Raw genomic sequence first — 19,474 nt, forward strand, 5'->3', positions numbered from 1 at the left:
GGCAAGTCATGGAATACTATTGCTTTTTAAATCTCAGACAATTTCTGCTTAATTCTAATTTTAGACAGTCATTTTAATTTGTTACCAATGAATGCTTTCTAATTAAACTTATATTTAACAATCACATGCGTCAGTGAGCAATGTGAGATGACAGTGATGGAAGTGGGCGGATGGCACAATAGATGGTGACAAGAGAAGTTGATCCAGTAAGGAAAGGAGGAGAAGGATGAATTCCTGAACAGGGAGTCATCAGAGGAGCGAGAGAGTAGGGAAACTGGGGGACAAGGAATGGGTTAGAGCTGGGCCACACTGTGAGGTGCTCCAGGCTCTTCCCAATTCCTGTCTCCAGGTGGCGAATGCCCTGTGTGTAAATACCTGTGCTGGGATTTCTGGAATGAGATTGTGTTATTCTGGGTTGATTTTGTCAACTGGATGTGGATTGTGCTAATTCACAACAAGAATGTTCTTCAGAGAGGACTTAACTTACATGAATTTAACTTCTTTAGCCTACGTGTGGAGGAGCTTAGGAACCAGTACTAAATCTACTGTGGATGTGTCATTTCTGCTTAATTCCCCACTCATGGACCATTTAATAATAATTTTATAATAAATGATGTGTTTCCTGTCTTCAGCAGTTTAAGAAGACTTGTAGGTGTAAACAGAATTAATTTTAAATTGACTTAGGCAAGTATTCCTCAAAAAATCACGTTGTAAATTGTAGCCTGTTCAATCAGCACTGGAAATAACAGTGTGTTATTTCCCAAACAGACAGAGTCATTTTAACAACCAACACTAGAATAAAACCCTGTGATTAATTCATAGAAAGGAATATATTTTCCAAGTGTTGCTTGATTACTGGATAAGGCAGAGGAAAAAATGTAATGGGGAATATGCTTACCATTTTCAAGATTTGATTGGGAAGCACTACTGGCTATATGATCCTTGGGTCCTGTTTCTCTTGCTCTGTCACTAATTGAGACTGTTACTGCAGCCTTCAACATTAAAAATAAAACAATGCACCTCTGAGTTGGCAAATGAGAGCAGATGGGAGCCACTAGTGGATAAGGGCACTGGTGGGATTATTTCTTTTCCTTTGCAGCCTGTTCTGTGAAAGGTAGATTTCTGCATTCTGCAGTTTTCCGATGTTCTGTGTTTCTTCCACCTTATCCACAGATTTTTTAGCCAGAATAAACAAGAGAATCTAGATGGTTGGGCTCTGCATTCTTACATGCTTTCACAGGACAGTCAGTAGTGTTTTGGGGAGAAGTAGTGTAAGTCAAAAACACAGAAACAACTGCCAGATCAGCAGTATGTTAAAGGCATTTTAAAAAGCAAATAATACAAGCCAGTAGATGATGCAAAATTCAGTGTTTGGTCAGAATGAGCTAGTCCTAAACTCCTCTCTGCTTTCATTATCCTGTACTTCTGAGGGCTGCCGCTGCCCTGCCCTAATAATGAGACAAACATACTATACTAATGACCACAGTACCTGTAATGGTGAAGGACATACTGCTTAACTGTGTCTCAGCCTCCTCAGAACTGGTTATTGAACTTCTCACTGTCAGATCTGTGGCATGCAAAAAGGCCCTGGCAGCCAAATGTGATACCTGAGTTGTTAAATAATTCCTTTTTTTTTTTTTCCTGAAAGGTGATTTCATTGCAAAAATGATAATCATTATCAGTACTTTGGATTCCTTTCATGTCAATATTTCAAGGAATTTAATTTCAGCTTCTTGTATGCTAAAGGACGTTCCCAGTTTTGTGTCAGTAGTTGGTGTCGATGCTCAGATTCCAGCCTGTGACTGTAGGTAATGCCCTGAATCTTTTACCTATGGGCTAAAACCAGGATTTATTTAAAAGTTGATGTTGTTTTGGGTTTGGTTTTCTTTAGTCAGTTGCTGGTGGCTTCTTTACTCACCTTCCCTGTTCTCACAAAAGCTGTATCTTCTCCAGTGTACCTTCAAAGAACAGCTTCCATTTGGTCAAGCAGTGCTTAGTTTTCTGTACTCTTTCTGTTCCCTTCAAAAGCCAGAATGTTTTATAGTGTTACTGTAATGTACGTGCAGGAAGGTCCACCATGTCTGCCATTTCTATAGTATTGGGTGTACACACTCAATTGCCCTCAACTAAGTAGAAGAAAGTATTTTTATTGCCCTTGTGAAGTGTGTGGTGCTTCTGTTGTGCTTTCACTAGTAACCTTCTGCATGGGTAAAAACGAGCATTGCTTAGACTGTTTCTCTTTATAACAACAGCCTAAATGGCTTGGCTCCTACAGTACCTAAAGCTTTTATTTGGAAGAGGATTGGTCTTTATTTGAAAAATATGTAGGTTGTTTTGGTTTTCTCACATTTCCAACATTCAGTTTTAGAAAAGGTACGTTTTTAAAGTAACTTTTCTGGAAGATAAGTCTTGTTCCATCTTACAGAGACACAGCAGCAGCCTCATTGCTGGGGTGCCTGTAGCTCTCATTGCTGAAGAGCATAAAAGCACACACTGGGCAGAGTTTGTTCTAAGTCTGGAATGCAGTGTGCCCTGATGGCTAAGAGAGCCAATGGGATCCTGGGGGCATCAAGAGGAGTGTGGCCAGCAGGTCGAAGGAGGTGATCCGCCCCCTCTATTCTGCCCTGGTCAGGCCCCACCTGGAGTGTTGTGTCCAGTTCTGGGCTCCCTGGTATAAAAAAGACAGGGATCTCCTGGAGAGAGTCCAGAGGAGGCTACAAAGATGATTAGTGGCCTGGAACATCCCCCCTATGAGGAAAGGCTGAGTGAGCTGGGGCTGTTCAGCCTGGAGGAAAGAAGACTAAGGGGGGACCTAATTAATGTTGATAAATATCTTAAGCATGGGATGCAGGGGGAAATGGGCAGCCCCTTTTCAGTGTCTGTGGGGACAGGGGGCAATGGCTGCAAGTTGGAGCACAGGAAGTTCCACACCCACATGAGGAAGAACTTTTCCCCAGTGAGGGTGAGGGAGCCCTGGGACAGGCTGCCCAGGGGGTGTGGAGTCTCCTTCTCTGGAGATATTCCAGCCCCATCTGGACACCAACCTGTGCAATATGAGCTGGGGAGCTGCTTTGGCAGGGGGTTGGACCCGATGAGCTATCCAGGTCCCTTCCAACCCCTGTGATTCTATGATTCCTTATTTGTTGGGTAGGAGAGCAAAATGTCTACAGCAATGCCCAACCACACGTACTGACTGGAGGTCAGTCTTCTGCCCTTAGTCAGTTGACTGGGCACTGTTCATATAGTACAATTTCTGTTCTGTCCATGCTGTTTCTAATTAACTGTACTGAGTTACTCACAAAGCATTACAATAGATCTTAGAGTTGATCATACAACCCTTCAGCATGCAAAGCAAACTGTTTTATAGCTCTCATTCTAAATTGTAACTTGATGCGATGCAATTGTTTCAATAACTGATTTATGAGGCTGCTGACATGGATGGGTCAATATCTTATAATTAATAGGAAATGGGAGAGCACAAAGTCATCCTGCACCGTGCCCTGAATAGCCAAAGGAACAAAAATACTTTTCCTGAAGCACGGTTTCTAGGAACAAGACCGGAGACAAGACAATCTGCCAACCATCCTCTAAATTAGCATAAATTTCAGTTGCTTGTATTTCCCAGATGTCTCCACTTGAAAACTACTTACTCCATCTTTGTTTTATTAAATCAACAGCAACAAAAGAAAAAGAGTAATTTCTTTAAAATTGAATTTGATATGTGAAAGAAAGGAATGGAATGTCCCCTTAGCAGGCTATTCTTCATAAAATGAAACACATTTGTTTGTGGGAAGAACACTTGAAGTGGTCTAAAGAATAAAGTCACACACAAACAAACTCCACAAGTGCATTCCCACTTCAGAAAGCTGTTTTTCTGAACCTGAATTTTTATAGTTAATTCACAAAGAAGCCGTAAAAACCAGTATGTATTATTGACAGCCTCAAGAAATGAAGGGCTGTTTCATGCCTGCCCCCCATTGAACACACTTGGCAAACAAGGCTGGATATTTCTCCACAGATCTTTGCTTTAGCTGCATCAAAATGCAAAACTTGCAGAGCAGTTTCTCTGCTGCTCTGGCATCATGTGATACCTCTGAGTTCATGGCTGGGATAGTCTCATATTCTGGTAGCACTCAGGAGTCCAAGACCAGGTAACTTAGCACCAGCCAGCCAGACCTTCAGCTTCCCATCTTCTTTGTGTTGCCTAGAGAGCTGTGAGAGAAGAGAAAAGGCATTGGGGAGCTCAACTAATGAATTTTGCAGTATTTCTGAGCCATGAAGATTTAAGTGCTGAGCAGAGCTGAACTGGTGGATACTGAAAAAAGAGCAGATTCAAAACTTTGTTTCTGAAGTGATGGAGAAAACAGTTTCTAATGTTGAGATGACCTCCAAAAGGTCTCTTGCAACCTTACATGTTCTGTGATCCTATGTCCTTTGGCATTTCTTGTGTATCAGAAATACTTTTAGCATCTAATTCCCATTTCTTAAAAAAACTTTGTAATTTTTGAGAATCTTGGGTTAAAAATAAATTGTAAGGAGTTAAATAACGGGTAGTTCTGAGCTAGCTGGTGCTCTCTTCCTTTTTTAAAAAAAGTGTAACTGGAAAAGTCAAGCTAGGAAAAGGATATGTGAAAAAGACATCCTTACTTCTCTTAGTTGGAGAATGTGTTTGTTGTTGAACTGAATACTTGCACTATGTGGCTTTTGAATTCCAGATAGCTGACCTATCCCTTCACCTTGATACTTCATATTAACTCCAGACAAGGTGCCTTAATGATAACAGCCATGAGACTGTGTAGCCCTGAGAGTGGCCAGCCATCCTTTTTATGGTGGATGCCAAAGCCGTGAACGCTGCTGGAAATTGGTTTGTGCTTCCCAAAGGAGTGTTGGGGGTGAGATTACCACCTCTGGTAGGCAGCTTTCCCTGAGCAGTCTTCTCATCAGTACTCTTTGTGTGACTGCTTCTAACAGAAGCAGGGCCTTAAGCCCAGACTGAAGCACTTCAGGTCCTGAAGGATCTAAATAGTCCCAAATTGGCCAAATCTATATCGAATCCTAGTGAGCAGGAAGTTTTTGTCTATTCTTAGTATAGTCTCTGAATCTCCCATCTCCTTTCAGTAACTTTGTCAGAAAAAAAGAACACATTTTGGATGGCAGTATTTACATCTTAGGGAAATAAGCATCAGTTTTGAGTCAACTGACTATTCATGCTGTGGTATTTGCTTTTATTAGTTTCATTTGCCAATCCCTGTATTTATTTTGCTTTAGTTTCTTTACCTCCCTTATTGGGAAATAACCCACCCAGCGACACTGCTGCCCCGTTTCTAGGTTTGCTAACTGCTCAGTAAAATGAGTCCTTTTCCTCCTATCTCTATTTCTCCCCCCTCTCCTTTTAGGGAGAGACTTTGATTGATATGCCACGTGCAGCTTTTATTGAGGGAGAGCAAATGCATTCTGGCTTGGAAGCAGCAGGCAAGAAGATCTGCCACGTCTGTTGCCTCGTACAAGTTCATCATTCGAGCTGCCGCTTATCTTTTCTCCTCACTGCAACAACCCAGCATCGCTGCCGGGCTCTTTCCTTTGTCCTATTAACCCAAGGCAGCGATAAAGATCGATGAGATCTGCACTTTAGTTGGAGTATCAGGAAAATTTTGTTTGCCCTAGGGTTTCATTTCCTTTCTGCTTTATATAACGGGAACTGTGCAGGAGTGGTTATCGCAGCAGGCATCTTGCAGCTGAGGAGGCCAGCAGTCGCCAGGGATACTGCCTTGCTGCTCTGTGACCAGCTGCAGCAGCACTGGTACAGGACAACAGCAAGCAGCTTGTTGTTTTTCACACAGAATTAGAGAAATCTCTTTTGCATTAACCCTAATTAAATGTGTGTACTCAGAACAAAATAATGGTGGGTTATAATGGAGCTTGGCTGCTGTGCACTCTCTTAGGAGGCTGTTTATTCTGTTTGGGCACAGGGAGCTTCGTGCTGTATCCATTTCTTTTCATGTGTAGTTCCTTTTGCAGATTTACCTTTTCTTTACCTTGCAAAAGGTAATAAATCACAAATATTTGGATGGTGAGAAGGCCCTGTATTTTTTGCTGAAAAGAAGTTATTTTTAAATATTGCAATGGGTGATATATGCAGACAACTGCAGACAAGATATATTATTTATGAATTTTCATCAAAGACTGTAGCGAGCCACAGAAGAAATTATAAATATGTAGGAAGCCTTAGACTGACAGAGTTTATATAGGCAAAACCCTGTATCTTCCAGAATGTATTTCTGACTTCTTGAGCTCCTTTACCTCCCGTTTACTCCAGGTGAGAGCTTAGCAGCCTTTCAAAGCAACTCCTAGGACAGGCAGCAAATCTGACCCTGGAGGGTGTGAAAAAACAGAGAAGTAGATCAACTCATGAATTATTCATGGAGAAAATGAGCTTGAAGAAAGTGAGGATGATGTCTAGGGAAACGATGAAAACATGAGAGCCTCCTGGCTACCATGGGAAATACCGAGAAACAGAAGTACAAATCTAGCAGTGAAGTAAAGGGAACAGCGGGGAAAAACTAGTGGAGAAAGAGTAAAAATGTGCAAAATAAAAGCATTAAAAAACCCTACAGATGTAGGTGGAATTTTGAAGCGTATGAAGGATGGCCAGGATATATAATCTAATGCATACAAAGTCAAAAAAGGCAAATAAAGCTGTGGAGGTATCTCCAGAGTTTCCTTTACAGGTGACAGATGCATTCAGTGGTTTTGAAAAGCACAGCCTTTTGTGGGTGAGAACACAGAGCATCAATTATTGTTGCTACCTATGTACTGTTCTTCATTGAGAAGAAAAAGACATAATCAAATTACTAGTGAAGAGAGTGTAATTATCACTGATGAACAAAACAGGTGATGCAGGGGATCCATGTGAGCACAGAGCAGATGCTGAGGTTTCATCTGCAATTGAGCAAATCTGTTGTCATTTATTTTGGATATGCATGTTGCATGCAGGAATGAGGAAAGGCTGAGGCAGATGGAAGCAATTGAAGGATGAATACTATTGCCATTTCAGTAATTAGAAAACACACATGTTGAATAAAGGTCCCATTTTTATGGGAGAGGAAGGAAGAACTAGTGATCAGGTCTAGCATAGTTATAACTTAAAGCGTCCTCTTGTAGGAGTCAAAACCTGAAACTGTTGTGCAGCAACCACCTTGTCTTTAAAGGGAAGTAGCTGTGGATTCTTCTCTCTCAAAAGTAATAGGTGGCATATTTTGGAGAAGATTGGATAGACCTATGCTAAACTGGGAATGGAAGAAGCCTGAGATAGGTGCCCAATATGGGGTAAAACTGGAAGGGAAAAAAAAATCCAGTGTTGGTTTTGCTTTGGAAACGGCACTGAACATTAGTGTTGCAGTTCTACAGGTCTGGTTCTTACCAATTTCCAAATTCTGGAGTTGTGGTAGACTTACTAGTTGCTCTTTGCTTGGTGCCTACGGTGTAATTACTTCTCAGATGGTTTGTACCCACTGTGTGAAGTAACCCTTCAGCAGTCATCATGAGCTCTGGATCTCTTTACGAACCGAAGTTGGCCCTTCTGAGATTCCTCAGGAGCAAGGGCCATGCTAGAGACAAAGGTGTGGCCATGGAAGGAAAGGAGTCTTTTAAGAAATCATTTAAATAAATATATCTGTGTGTGTGTGTAAGGCATGCTTTGCTGTGAAGCAGCTTTTGAAGATCATATGGTGTGTGTGGACCATTTTCCAAGTAAAAGTTTTAAATCTAAAGCAGGCTGGCAGATGTTTCCAATGAGCTGGCCTTTGAGATACAGTGTGACTTGAACAAAAAGCGTTTTAACTCCTAAGACACTAACATTTTGAGATTGCTTTCAAGCTAAAGCACTTGCAGAACAAATTTTAATGCACATTTCTAGGGATAAATTACAATAATAAGTTCAAAAAGTCAACTGCTACACTCTAATTTGACCAGACTGTCAGCTTCTAAAAGGAAATTATAGTAATAAAAGTATAATCAAATTCCTTATAGCTTTCTAGCACAGTGAGTATTTATTAAATTGTATAGTTTATATTATTATCTATTGCAAAAAATAGCACTAATTAATTTCTAATCCTTTTATGTCATGGTTTGAAATTACAGCATTCCTACTTACACCATTTCAAAACTCTGTACGTTGTGTCACTTAAGCTTTGAGATACATCTTGTTTTTCATTTCATCTTAGGTCTGCCTTATGGATGGGAAGAAGCTTATACAGCAGATGGGATCAAATACTTCATCAAGTGAGTAGTTCTGGGAGAAAATGGTCAGACTACACTAAGTGCTAAATAGAGGCTTACTAACACGAGTATCACTGATTATTGATATTTCATAGTATTCCCAGCTGCAGGTTAAACCACTTTTAATCTATTGATGGTGCCACTGTAGCTGCACCAGATGCCAAAGCCTTCTCTCATGTTCTGCATACAGACTGGGTTCTGTTCTTGATTTCTACTCTATGCAAATTATACCTATGGTTTCCATAGGGTTTCCTTTCTCTATTTTCAAGGGGCAGCCAAAGCTGAAGCCATACTCTTCACAGCTGACTTACCAGAGATACTTACATTAACTAATAGCAAATTTTCTGGCAAATGTTGAGGATGGACATTCAGGGAGCCATTGTTCTGCACCCCAAAAAACTTAAAGGAAAATACAGCTGCCTCTGGAGCCATATCTGGGGTTTTTTAGAAGATAATGCAAACAAATGACCTTTGGAAACCTTTCCAGAGACTAAAGGAAAGGTGACATTGATAAGATGTTACAATAACATTGTGTTTAAAGAAAACCTCTACAAACACTTTAAAGGCAGTAATCGTTTAAAGACACTGTCATCTGGGATGGAAAAAAAAATACAAAAAAGCACTAAGATTTGGCCCTTGTTATTTGCCTTTTTGCTTTCCTTAACAGTAACATTTCCTTAGTGACCATTTTTCTGAAAGACAAGAAGAAAAAAACACAGTGCAAATTCATTTTTAGCCAAATCCAAAGTATTTACATCCTGCTGCTGTCTTGCAGTTAGAGATTGAAAACTCTTTTACAAAGACCTACTTGATAAAAGCTGTACAAATTTGTCAGGTACTGTAGCAAAGGTTTTCTTTTTCTTTTCCAATTGTATCTCTGACTCTGGAGGGAAAACACAGGGAGCAGAAGCAGCAGCTCATGTTGTAAGTCTCAGAAGCTTCGGGAAGTGAATCGAACAGCATGTTGTTGCTTTTTCCAGAACATGGTGAAAATTAATAAATACAATAAGTTTTTTTTATATTATTATTCTTCTAAAAGATTGAAACAATTAGTGAAAAATAGAATTCATCTCCATTCTGTATGTCATCCAGAGTCGTTCTTTCATCAGCCACTCTTCCAACTTGCTCCATTTTCAGAGGTGCCAGGAAGACACTATTTCCTAAGAGCAGGAAGGGCAGCAAATGATTCATTGCAGGGAGATAAAATTACTTTTATCCCAGACTCTTCTAAAGAAGTTGTGTCAATAACACTGAAGTTGATGTATTCACTAGCCAAGAAAAGCAGGGGCATTTCTTTTCTTGTTTTCAAACATACTGCTCTGTTGTCCTTGAGTCACCCCATGGTGCCCCGAGCTAGATCTATTAAAGTAGACATGGGGTTTTTCTGCCAAGGTTTCCAAACACACTGTATATGATACTGCATTCCAGGTCTAATCAAATGGCAGCTTTTCTTTTCAGACAGATGTAGGTTAGTTACTACATGGGATTTATACCAAAAACAATTGCATCCAAGAAACCTTAGGAAATGAAAGTGAATGAAAAGCAAATTTCATAGCAGTGAGGATAAATACAAGAGCAACTATTACAATGGAGCTCTGTTCCATTGGTCTCCATATGTTGATACAGGGAGTAGGAAAGTTCTCTTCTGGGTGGAACACTTGCAATGCTCTAGGCTTATACCTGTGTAACTGGAACTGAGCTTGAAGATAGAATTATCTGGCAATAATAACAAATATAATGTAGCAGCAAAACAGAAGAAATCTGACATTCTTGACACCTCTCCCCCCTATTTTTTGTTTTGTTACTGTGCTACTCATACAAGTGCTTATCTTGATGACTCAGCAGAAAGCTAGATTTGCTGACTATGCAAAAGAAATGTCTTTGAAGTTCTGCACTTGGAAGCTGAACTATTGCTGATGTGACAGTAAGTTACATATTAGCAACAGTTTTTGCAGGAAGCTCTGACTGTTACCACTTGTAAATGTTCTTCCTTCTTCTTAATGCAGTGACAGTGCCCCAGGTTTTCAACCCTTGTTACCTTCTGTAATCTGTCCTCTGAAGTTTGGCATGTCAGTCTTTCTGTGGCAGGCAAGGGAAATTTAGCCCTTTTAATTGCAGAGAAGGGTATGAAATCACCCTTTGTGATCATTGTCTAAAAACTTCTGTTCTTCTGAATGGAGGCACCACACTGAAGGGGTGTTGAGAGCTCTTAATGCAGTTCCCTGGAACGGAATTAGCTGAGCGCTGCGATAAGACGTTACGGTGATTAAAACTCCTTTCACTATTTCCTTCTTTTGTTTTATCACTGTTTCCAAATGCCTTTACAGAGAGTAAGCCTGACTTTTTGCATGCTTGAAAATTTGTATCTTACTGCCCTTTGTAAGGTATATGTAGTCAGTCTGAGAAAGTTAACTATTTAGAGCAAGGAGCAGGGGGTGCCTAAGTCCTGTGGGTTTTGACATTGAATGGTAGAGATTTCATGATGAAAATTCTACCCAACATTGAAAATACCTATTTTGAGGAGGAACTCAGCTTGAGGTGCATCTTATTAGCTGATTCTTTTCATTAGGATTTAATCTAACTGTTTAAATGGGGATTAGCAGAATAGTGGATACTTTACAGCCCTGGTACTAATGCTGTAACCTTGTTCCCTTTGGCTGTGAATTTCAATCCTTTCATTCTTTGATGTTTAGAACAGCCAAAGCCATGGCAGGTTTAAGAGCATTTCATCACTAGCCTACTTACAAACATGTATGTAAACAGGTAGAAAAACACAGAATCATTAAGGTTGGAAAAGACCTCCAAGATCATCTAGTCCAACATGTTACAATTCCCAAACTGCAGCCACAATTAAACTGATTTTTTAATGTGAATTGCCAGCTTTCTTCCCTTGCAGTTAGGCTGTGAGACTCTACAGAAGCTGCAGTGGCTCTATTGAAATCCACAGCAGTTTTACAATATGCTAAGGACAATCAAATCTTCTTTTAATTAGTAGTTGCCTTGAGTTCCAGCATGCTTTATTGGACCATCAAGTAGCTGAGTCCATAAATCTATACATTATAAATCTAATGCAGTAAACACCCCAGAATGGAATCTTAATAGCACATAAGCTTGAAACAGCTTGCTCTGAAATTTCCATAAATATCTCTGAAGGGGGTGTAGCAATATGAAGTGCATGAGAAATCAGAGTTTAAAAGAAGCAAACCAGCTGGCTTGTGTTACACACTAAAGTGAAACCCACTTATGTGAATAACTGACATGAACAAAACATTGACATGGCTGTACTCCTAAGGGGCTGCACAGCTCTACCTACCCACCAGGGAAAGCTCTACCTTGCCCATGAATTCTCACCTTAAGACAATTTTGAAATCACCTTTCTATTCAGGAAATCATCTCAGTCTCTCAGTAAATTATTGTCAGTCAACCTGGTTGCTGAGATCAGTCACAAAGTAGTGGTATGCATGAGAAAACTACCTTTTAGGCTGCTGGTGTGTCAAACCCACGTGATGCTTTGCTAAGCATTAAGGACATGTGTAGAGTCACTGTGAAACAGCCAGAGGTAACGTGAGCCTCTCTGAGTGACACCTCAGTATGCACTGGGAAAAGGGCAAGTTCCAGTCTCGTACTAATATAGAACCACAGAATGGTTAGGATTGGAAGGGACCTGAGGGACCATCCAGTCCCAACCCCCTGCCATAGGCAGGGACACCTCTTACCAGCCCAGGCTGCTCAAGGCCCCATCCAACCCGGCCTTGAACACCTCCAGGGAGGGGGCAGACACCACCTCTCCAGGCAACCTGTTCCAGGGCCTCACTGCCCTCATGGTGAAGAATTTCTTCCTAATACCCAATCTAAATCTACCCCCTTCCAATTTAAAACCATTCCCCCTCGTCCTATGCCCTTCTAAAAAGTCCCTTCCGAGTTTCATTTTAGGTCCCCTCAGGTACTGGAAGGTTGCTCTAAGGTCTCCCCTGAGCCTTCTCTTCTCCAGGCTGAACCAGCACAACCCTCTCAGCCTGTCTTCGTAGGAGAGGTGCTCTGGTCCTCCAGTCATCTTCATGGCCTTCTCTGGCCCTGTCAAAGCAAATCTCAAATATTTCCAGTGAGGGAGATTCCACCACCTATCTGGGCACACTGCTCCAATGTTTAGTTGTTCTCACAGTGAAAAATACTTTCTTGATCTAGATGGAATTTCCCTGAAGCGACTTGTGCCCGTTGCTTCTTGCCTGTTGCCATACAGCTTTGAGAAGAGTGTCTCCATTTCTTTATAACTGCCTTTTAGATATTGGAAGACTTTGATTAGAGACTCAGCCCCCATCCCCCTGAGCTTTCTCTTCTCTAGGCTGAACAAACCAAATTACTTCAACGTTTTTTCATGTGCCAAGTTCTCCAACCCTCTAATCATCTTGGTGACCCTCCACTGGATCCTTTCTCAATTTTCCCATTGTCTGTTTGGAACTTGGAGTACCAGTGAGAGACCTCATATAATAAGGTAAAAAAGTTTAAAAGTTTGATATTAATTATACTTACTAGATGACTAAGTGTGTTCTGTTGTAAGATATTAAATTGCTGATTTTTCTAATAGGAATTCCTGTCCCAAATAGACAATTTATCTGTAAATCCCAGGAACACAATGGGGTTAATAAGCCCCCATCCTGCATCCAGATGTGTACACATGTGCTTACCAGTCAGCCGGGAGGCTTTGGGGTGGGGGAAGTTTTTTACATAAGAGAAAGGCCATCCTGTTCACTTTTAAGGCTACTCCTGTGTCTGGTTCTGCCCAGGTTTACTACAGGTGTAACACTGAGTGAGGTTACTAAGTGTTGTAATCACTCATAGAACAGGATTGCACGTTTGCTGGGTGCTCTGGGGTTCCAAGGCCTCGTGGCAGTCGCAGCACTGCAGCAGTGCCAACAGCAAGTGTATTCTGTCATTGAACAGATTTTGTGAATTAGTAGCTTCTGGGTTTGAGTTTTAAATAGGAGAAAGAGTCTCTGTATGACTGCTCTCCCAGTGAAGTATCATATATGCTAAAGAGTCAATGGCTATACATTGGTGGTTTAGAATCACGCAGGAACAGTATTATAAAAACCCATAGCTGGGACACTTAATTTTTTCCCAGAAAACCCATTATAGTTAATCTCTTCCATCCTCCCACTGTGTTCACCTTTAGCATATGGCAGCTCTGTATCATGAGACTGGCACCTAAAATTAGGTAGGGCCTTGCTATTCTCCCTCCCACTCCCACCCACTCCTTGCATATGTATACAGTTTGTAAGGACCAGCTGTGAATTTTGCCCCTGTAAACACTGTTTTTCTAACATTTTAATAGGACCAGGTTCCAACTATTCCACATTAACTGTTATTTTCCTCAAGAACATTTATCTTAAATTAAATTTTCCTGAAAGACAAGCAAAAGTTGCCAAGTATTTTAAACTTTTGGGATCTTTTCCCTTAGTTGTATTATGGCCTGTGATGTTTTCTGCCTTACAACAAAGGGGAAATAATATTGGAAGTAATCAAGTAATATTTGATTTAGGGTTCTCTTTTGGCAGTTTAGTTAAAAATCAGAAGTTTCACATGGAAGCATTGTGAGCTTCAGTGTGACAAAGCAGGCAACGAAAGCACCTTCATTGGAAGAGAGAGACTTGGGTTCATGTTAAGTAGGAGCCCAAAGTCAATACTTGTGAAATAGAGATTAATAAAAATCCACACATGATGTGTTCTGGTAGCTTCTGAAATCCTTCCTAACAAATCAGGCTTCCACTTTGAAAGCCAACACATCATACTTACATATTTTATAATATTCTGCTTGGTTTCACTTGGGAAGGAGCCATCATTAATTTTACTGAAAGCTGGGCATTCACAGAAACTGGGTATGATTTTATGACTGAACTAAGAATAGCAAAGCATGTGTGATAGATGAAGAACTTCTGTAGTATAAACATCGATGTTTTATAGCACTAGAGCAAAAGGTATCATCATGAAAGGAAAATAAATCACAGTTGTTTTTACTTACTGTATGCTAAATTGAAAAAACAAAGCTGTTCCTTTGGTAAGGGCACTCTACATGTACTTTGTGTGCTCATACATGTATTTTTGGGACCCAAATGCAAACAGACTGAGGTGCATTCAGTTTCTCCTCCCCTGTCCCATAAATAAAGTTCAAATCTTAGCAGAGCTGATCTACAAGTAAAGCTCTGTCTGTCCCACTCAAGTTTCAGTGAGTTCAGAGCAGCAAGCTAAGAAAAGGGTGATCTGCCATACTGAAACTCCCCCAACTCAACCCATACCAGCTCTGCTCCCAGATCCCTGTACAGCAGCAGTCAAGTTAGCTGCACCAAGATTATCAGGTATCAATATCATCATTGTAGGTGTCCTCATCCCAATAGTTTTGGTGTTCTCTGAGTAGGAATGGGTATTTTGAGGCATGACATGCTCTCTGTTTTCACTGTGTTCAAAGAAAGTTGCAGTTACTTTGCATCTCTTAAAACTGGACCTTTCCTATTTTACATGGCAACCAGAGATAGAGTTTGCTTTTGAAAATATTTCCTTTTACCTGTCTTCCTCAAGCCCTCCTATCTGAAAATAGAGGAAAGAATAGTTATATAGGCACAAAAAATTGCAAATATTTAAATAAAACTGGCTCAGCACTACCCAAGCACAGCTATTGCTGCATTTAACTGTAATGATCCAAAGCTCTCTGCATCCCTCAGCTCAACATCAGTTCAAATGCTTTCAGATGTAACTGTATGAATTTGGGTAATCCTGACATTTTTCTTTTTGATTTTTTGGCTAAACAACTTGAGACATCTCAGAGAATGTGTGTTTTCACAAGGTGCTAATGCTTGCCATCTGAAGTACGTGAGACCCTGCTGTGCCAGTGATCACTAGGAATAAATATATCCAGAAGTAATAGTCTTCTGCTGAAAATTCTTCTCCCCCCCCCCCCAGTTGTTCTTTGCACTGTTGAATTAGGAAAGACAACTAAATAAGAGACACAGTAATGAGTTAGTGTAAGACATTTTGCTAACTAAAAATTCATGAAGGCTCACAGATAGCCAGGATAAAATTAAAATTCCAAATAATAATGTTTAGGAATGGTTTATTGCCAGATATTTGGGTTGTAGTGAATTCAGTTTCCCTGGTTTTCACTGAAATCATTTTGTCTGACTGTAAGGAAAATAATCTTGGATGTAAAACTAGGAAACTTGGCATTGGGCTTTATGATAACATGAGCTTGTAATACAAGAATGTTAAGACGTTAAGCTGCTTTTGGTTGGGCGATTTTTTTTTTCCCTGAGAGGTTGTTTGTTTTTTAGTAGGAAGAACCAAAACAGAGAAACATTCTCTCAACTCCCATAGACCCTGCACACTCTGCCCAGGTTCTGGCCTGTCATGGAAGGCACCTGTTAAAATTTATTCTGTGAGGGAATACAGGAAGCTGAAATCACATTTTTGCTGTAGACCTACAAACCCCACTGAAATCGGTGTGCTGGTTTTGGTTTCCTCTGCTGGGCAGTCGTCGTGATGTTACTTGCCTAGTTACTTCTGTGAGTGAAAGTTCAGATCCTACTGCATTTTCCTTTGCTGGGCAGGATTTGGCACCTGTGGAACATGTACACAGCTCTGCTCATCTGTTCTCCTGAGATCTCCTGGGTTTGGGCAAAGCCACCAGAAGCAGAACAATGCACAGCAAGGGGTTTCCAGGCTGTGCTTCATCGGACAAGCTCAGCCATCACTCCAGTGTTACTTCATTTTAGGGGACAGGTAACTTAACCATAAGCTTTGAGCTGCTCTGATGCAAACAGCCTGCACTGGAATTTCTGTGATGCTCACTGAGAGACTCAGGACTATGAGTAACTGCATGTATTAAACCAGTGCTTTTGGAGTAAGAGCAGTTGGCTAGTACTGGGGTGAGAGAGATTTCAGGTAGAGCTTTAAAACTGAAAAGCTTTCATATTCTGTCACACAGATCTCTGGGCTTGTTCAGCCTTGGCTCAGATCCTACTGTTATTACTGGTTTTATTTTAGATTGGGACTGTCATGGTTTTCGCCCTGGCAGGAGGCCAGACGTCCACCAAAGTCAGTCTATTACTCCTCTACTTAGTTAGACAGGGGAGAAAATACATATTACGAGGCTCAGAAGTCAAAATAAGGACAGGGAGAGATCACTGTCATCAAAGTGGGCAAAACAGACTCAACACAAAGTGTAGAGGAGAAAAACTACTCTACTTTATTACTTTATTACTGGAGTTGGGAGCACGACCAGATCTTAAAACAAACGTAACCAGATCTTAAAAGACTTTCCCCCCTCCATTCCCTTCTTAGCAGACTTTAGTCAGGATTTTGCTCCCTCCTTCCCCCCTGTTCGCAGTACAGGGGGGGCAGGGACTGGGGAAGATGGGGTTCTCAGTAGCACCTTCCCCCCACCCCTCCATTCTAAGCAGACTTCCCTTTAGCCCTGATCTTGCTCCCTTCTTCCCCCTGCTCGCAGCACAGGGGGGCAGGGACTGGGAGAAAATGGGGTTCTCAGTTACTTCTTCATGAGCTGTTTTCCTCTTTCAGATCTTAAGACACCTCTGACCTCCCTCCCCGCTCCCTTCTTAGCAGACTTCACTCTGGTCATGATTTCACTCCCTTCTTCCCCCCGATGGCCGCACAGGGGGGCAGGGACTGGGAGATGGGGCTTTGGTCAGGCCCTTGTGAGTTGGTTTCCCTCTTGGCCAGGGGCGGGGGGGGGGAGGCCATTCATTCCACACCCTCCCCCTGCTGCACCGTGGGGTCTCATCCACAGGAGAGAGTCCTCCACGAACTTCTCCAACGTGAATCCTTTCCCCAGGGCACCCCTGGCGTGGGTCACTGCTATGGGTGCAGTCATGAATCACAGTGTCTCTCAGTCCCAGTCCTCTGCGGGGTCACCAGCCGCCCCCAGCAAACCTGTTCAGTGCAAATCTCTCTCTCTCTCATCTCTGTGTCTCTGTTTCTCCTCATGGCTGCAAGTGCTGGCAGGGGCTTGTTCCAACGTAGGGTCACAGCATCTCCTCTATGTCCCCACCTGCTCCACCCAGCCTGGAGCCCCTCCACGGGCTGCAGGTGGGGTCTGGGCCTTTCCCATGGGTTTCTCCAGGGGCTGCAGGGGCATCTTTCTCTCTGGCACCTGGGCCGCCTCCTCCCCGTCCCTGTCCCAGCCTTGGTGTCTGCACAGCTCGGTACATCTTCTCGCTCCCTCCTCCGGTGGCAAAATGCAGCTGCTGCCGGGTTGTTTCTCCTCTGTGTGATTCTCACAGGCTCTTGACTATCTCTTGGGCCGTGACTTTGGCCTTGAATTGCTCGTTGTTTATAGTTTAGGCTGGCAGAAAACTCTAACTGCTGCTTAAAGAAACCATCTCAGCAGCACAGCCTCACCAAACTGCAACAGGGACATTTGTTTATTGTGACAGTTTTTAACGATACAGCACGCTGTTTGGCTGCAGAAATCTTCGAGTGATCGCTGCCTTTTGGAATTGCTCATAGATTTTTCTTTAGTAGACAAGTATGTAATTGGTTTAATCAAGGAATAAATAGTGAGACTGTCTTCTGGGGTTTGACTTTATATCCTTCAATCTTTAATTAATACTCAAGCAAAGCCTGCCATCCCTGAGGGGAATACAAGAAACATTTATGTCACCTTAGGACACGGTTCTGTGAGGGGACAAGTGCTCTCCATCTTACTGCAGCCAATAAAATTCAGGGTCACTACTGTCTTCCAGGACCTGCCCAGCGTCTCCTGGGGGTGCTGTTGAAATGTTGAAAGAGGATCCAGTCTTAAACCAATTTTAACAAAAATGGGAAAGGAAAAAGAGCATTTAATTTCAAATAATCTGATTTTGATCAACACAAACCAAAACCTTTTCCCAAACTGGAAACATGGCTGGAAAATCTCTTCCCTTGATGCCCTCAGGACTGATTGATTATATTTGCATCAACATCTCTCAGTGGTTTTATTTTGTTCTAATTGCTTATCTACTAAATGAAAATCCTTTCGTTACAGTTCAGGATCAGTTAGTTATTCCTTGCAGATCCTCCCAGCATTTGCTTTTCAAAATAGGAAGAGTTTTCTGTTGCTTGCCTTGCTATCCACTTCCAGCATTTAATGTTTGCTTTCCAGCACTTTCAGAGGAAATACCAAACACGACAGGTACCATGACAGGCTCTGCAAGCGTGTGCTAGCTCTGAGAGCTCATTTCATGATAAACACTCCTTAGGGAAACAACAAATGAGTAAGAAACTTAAATTGATAAAGGACAACAGCAAAGTGTGAAAAGCACTGGCTCCCGAGAGCTGAAAAATAGTTCTGCTCCCCAAAATTGTGCAATCCTGAATAAAACTGGGAATGCGTCCACAGAACGTGTCAGGTGCAGCACCAGTGACTGCACATGATGTTTGGGCTGCTTGTGCAGATTGTGAAGGGCTTTAGCAACGCTGTCAGGTAGAGATCTGAGGGTGGCTGAATGAGCAGAGTTCTGGTGCTCAGACCATCCTGTGTGCCAACTCCTGTTGTACAGTGTGTAGCCAAACTCCTAATCGTGGGGCTGGGCTGTAACTGAAAGCTCTGCAATCGCTGTGGGGCTTGGTTAAAACTTGTTGGATGCCTTCAGGAGTAGCAGCTCCCTCAGATATTCCGTGGCCACCTGCTGGCATGAGGAGGGGTAATTCTCTCTCACCCTACCAAGATGTGAAGGTCTTCACAAGGCCTGGTGCCAGCTGAGGCTGCTCATTTTTGTGCAGGATCTGGTTTTGATGGCACATTTCCTTAGATACCTCCCAAATACTGCATAATAAAGAATGCTGATGGAGGCTCGAGAGACTTCCATTAGCAAGTTAGAGAAGCATGATCAAAATAGAGAATAGAGAGCCGGGCACCTTCTAAAGATGCAAGAGCTGGAACAGTGAGTTTTAAAGAGAAGAAGGATCCTTGCAATGCAAAAGGCTATTCCAAGCCCAAGGGGAACAGAAGCAGAAAACAAAGGCAGTAATTAAATCTTGCAGAGCTGTGTGTAGTCCAGCAAAGAGCTGCACAGACAGATGATATAACCACTAGATGAAGGATTAAATTTCAGGGTCTTCAGCTGGTGGCATTGTTCTTTATTTTCCTGTTGCTCTGGCCCTTGTTAGCCTCCAAACCACCACTGCATGGGGGCTGGTGAGCCAGCGT

The 19,474-nt window shown here is 42.0% G+C and overlaps 1 protein-coding gene across 1 annotated transcript in view; it reads left to right on the forward strand.

Annotated features, from left to right (window-relative positions):
- The window catches only part of STXBP4 (syntaxin binding protein 4), a gene marked incomplete at both ends in the record, with an annotated part of 71,058 nt that overhangs the window by 46,897 nt on the left and 4,687 nt on the right, over positions 1-19,474 (forward strand). The window contains one exon of the mRNA XM_084273605.1: positions 8,223-8,280. Within this exon, the coding sequence (XP_084129731.1) occupies positions 8,223-8,280 (58 nt within the window). The remainder of the gene's footprint in view (positions 1-8,222; positions 8,281-19,474) is intronic.

The sequence above is a fragment of the Gallinula chloropus genome (assembly GCF_964237585.1).
Source record: "Gallinula chloropus genome assembly, chromosome: 20".
Taxonomy (NCBI): domain Eukaryota; kingdom Metazoa; phylum Chordata; class Aves; order Gruiformes; family Rallidae; genus Gallinula; species Gallinula chloropus.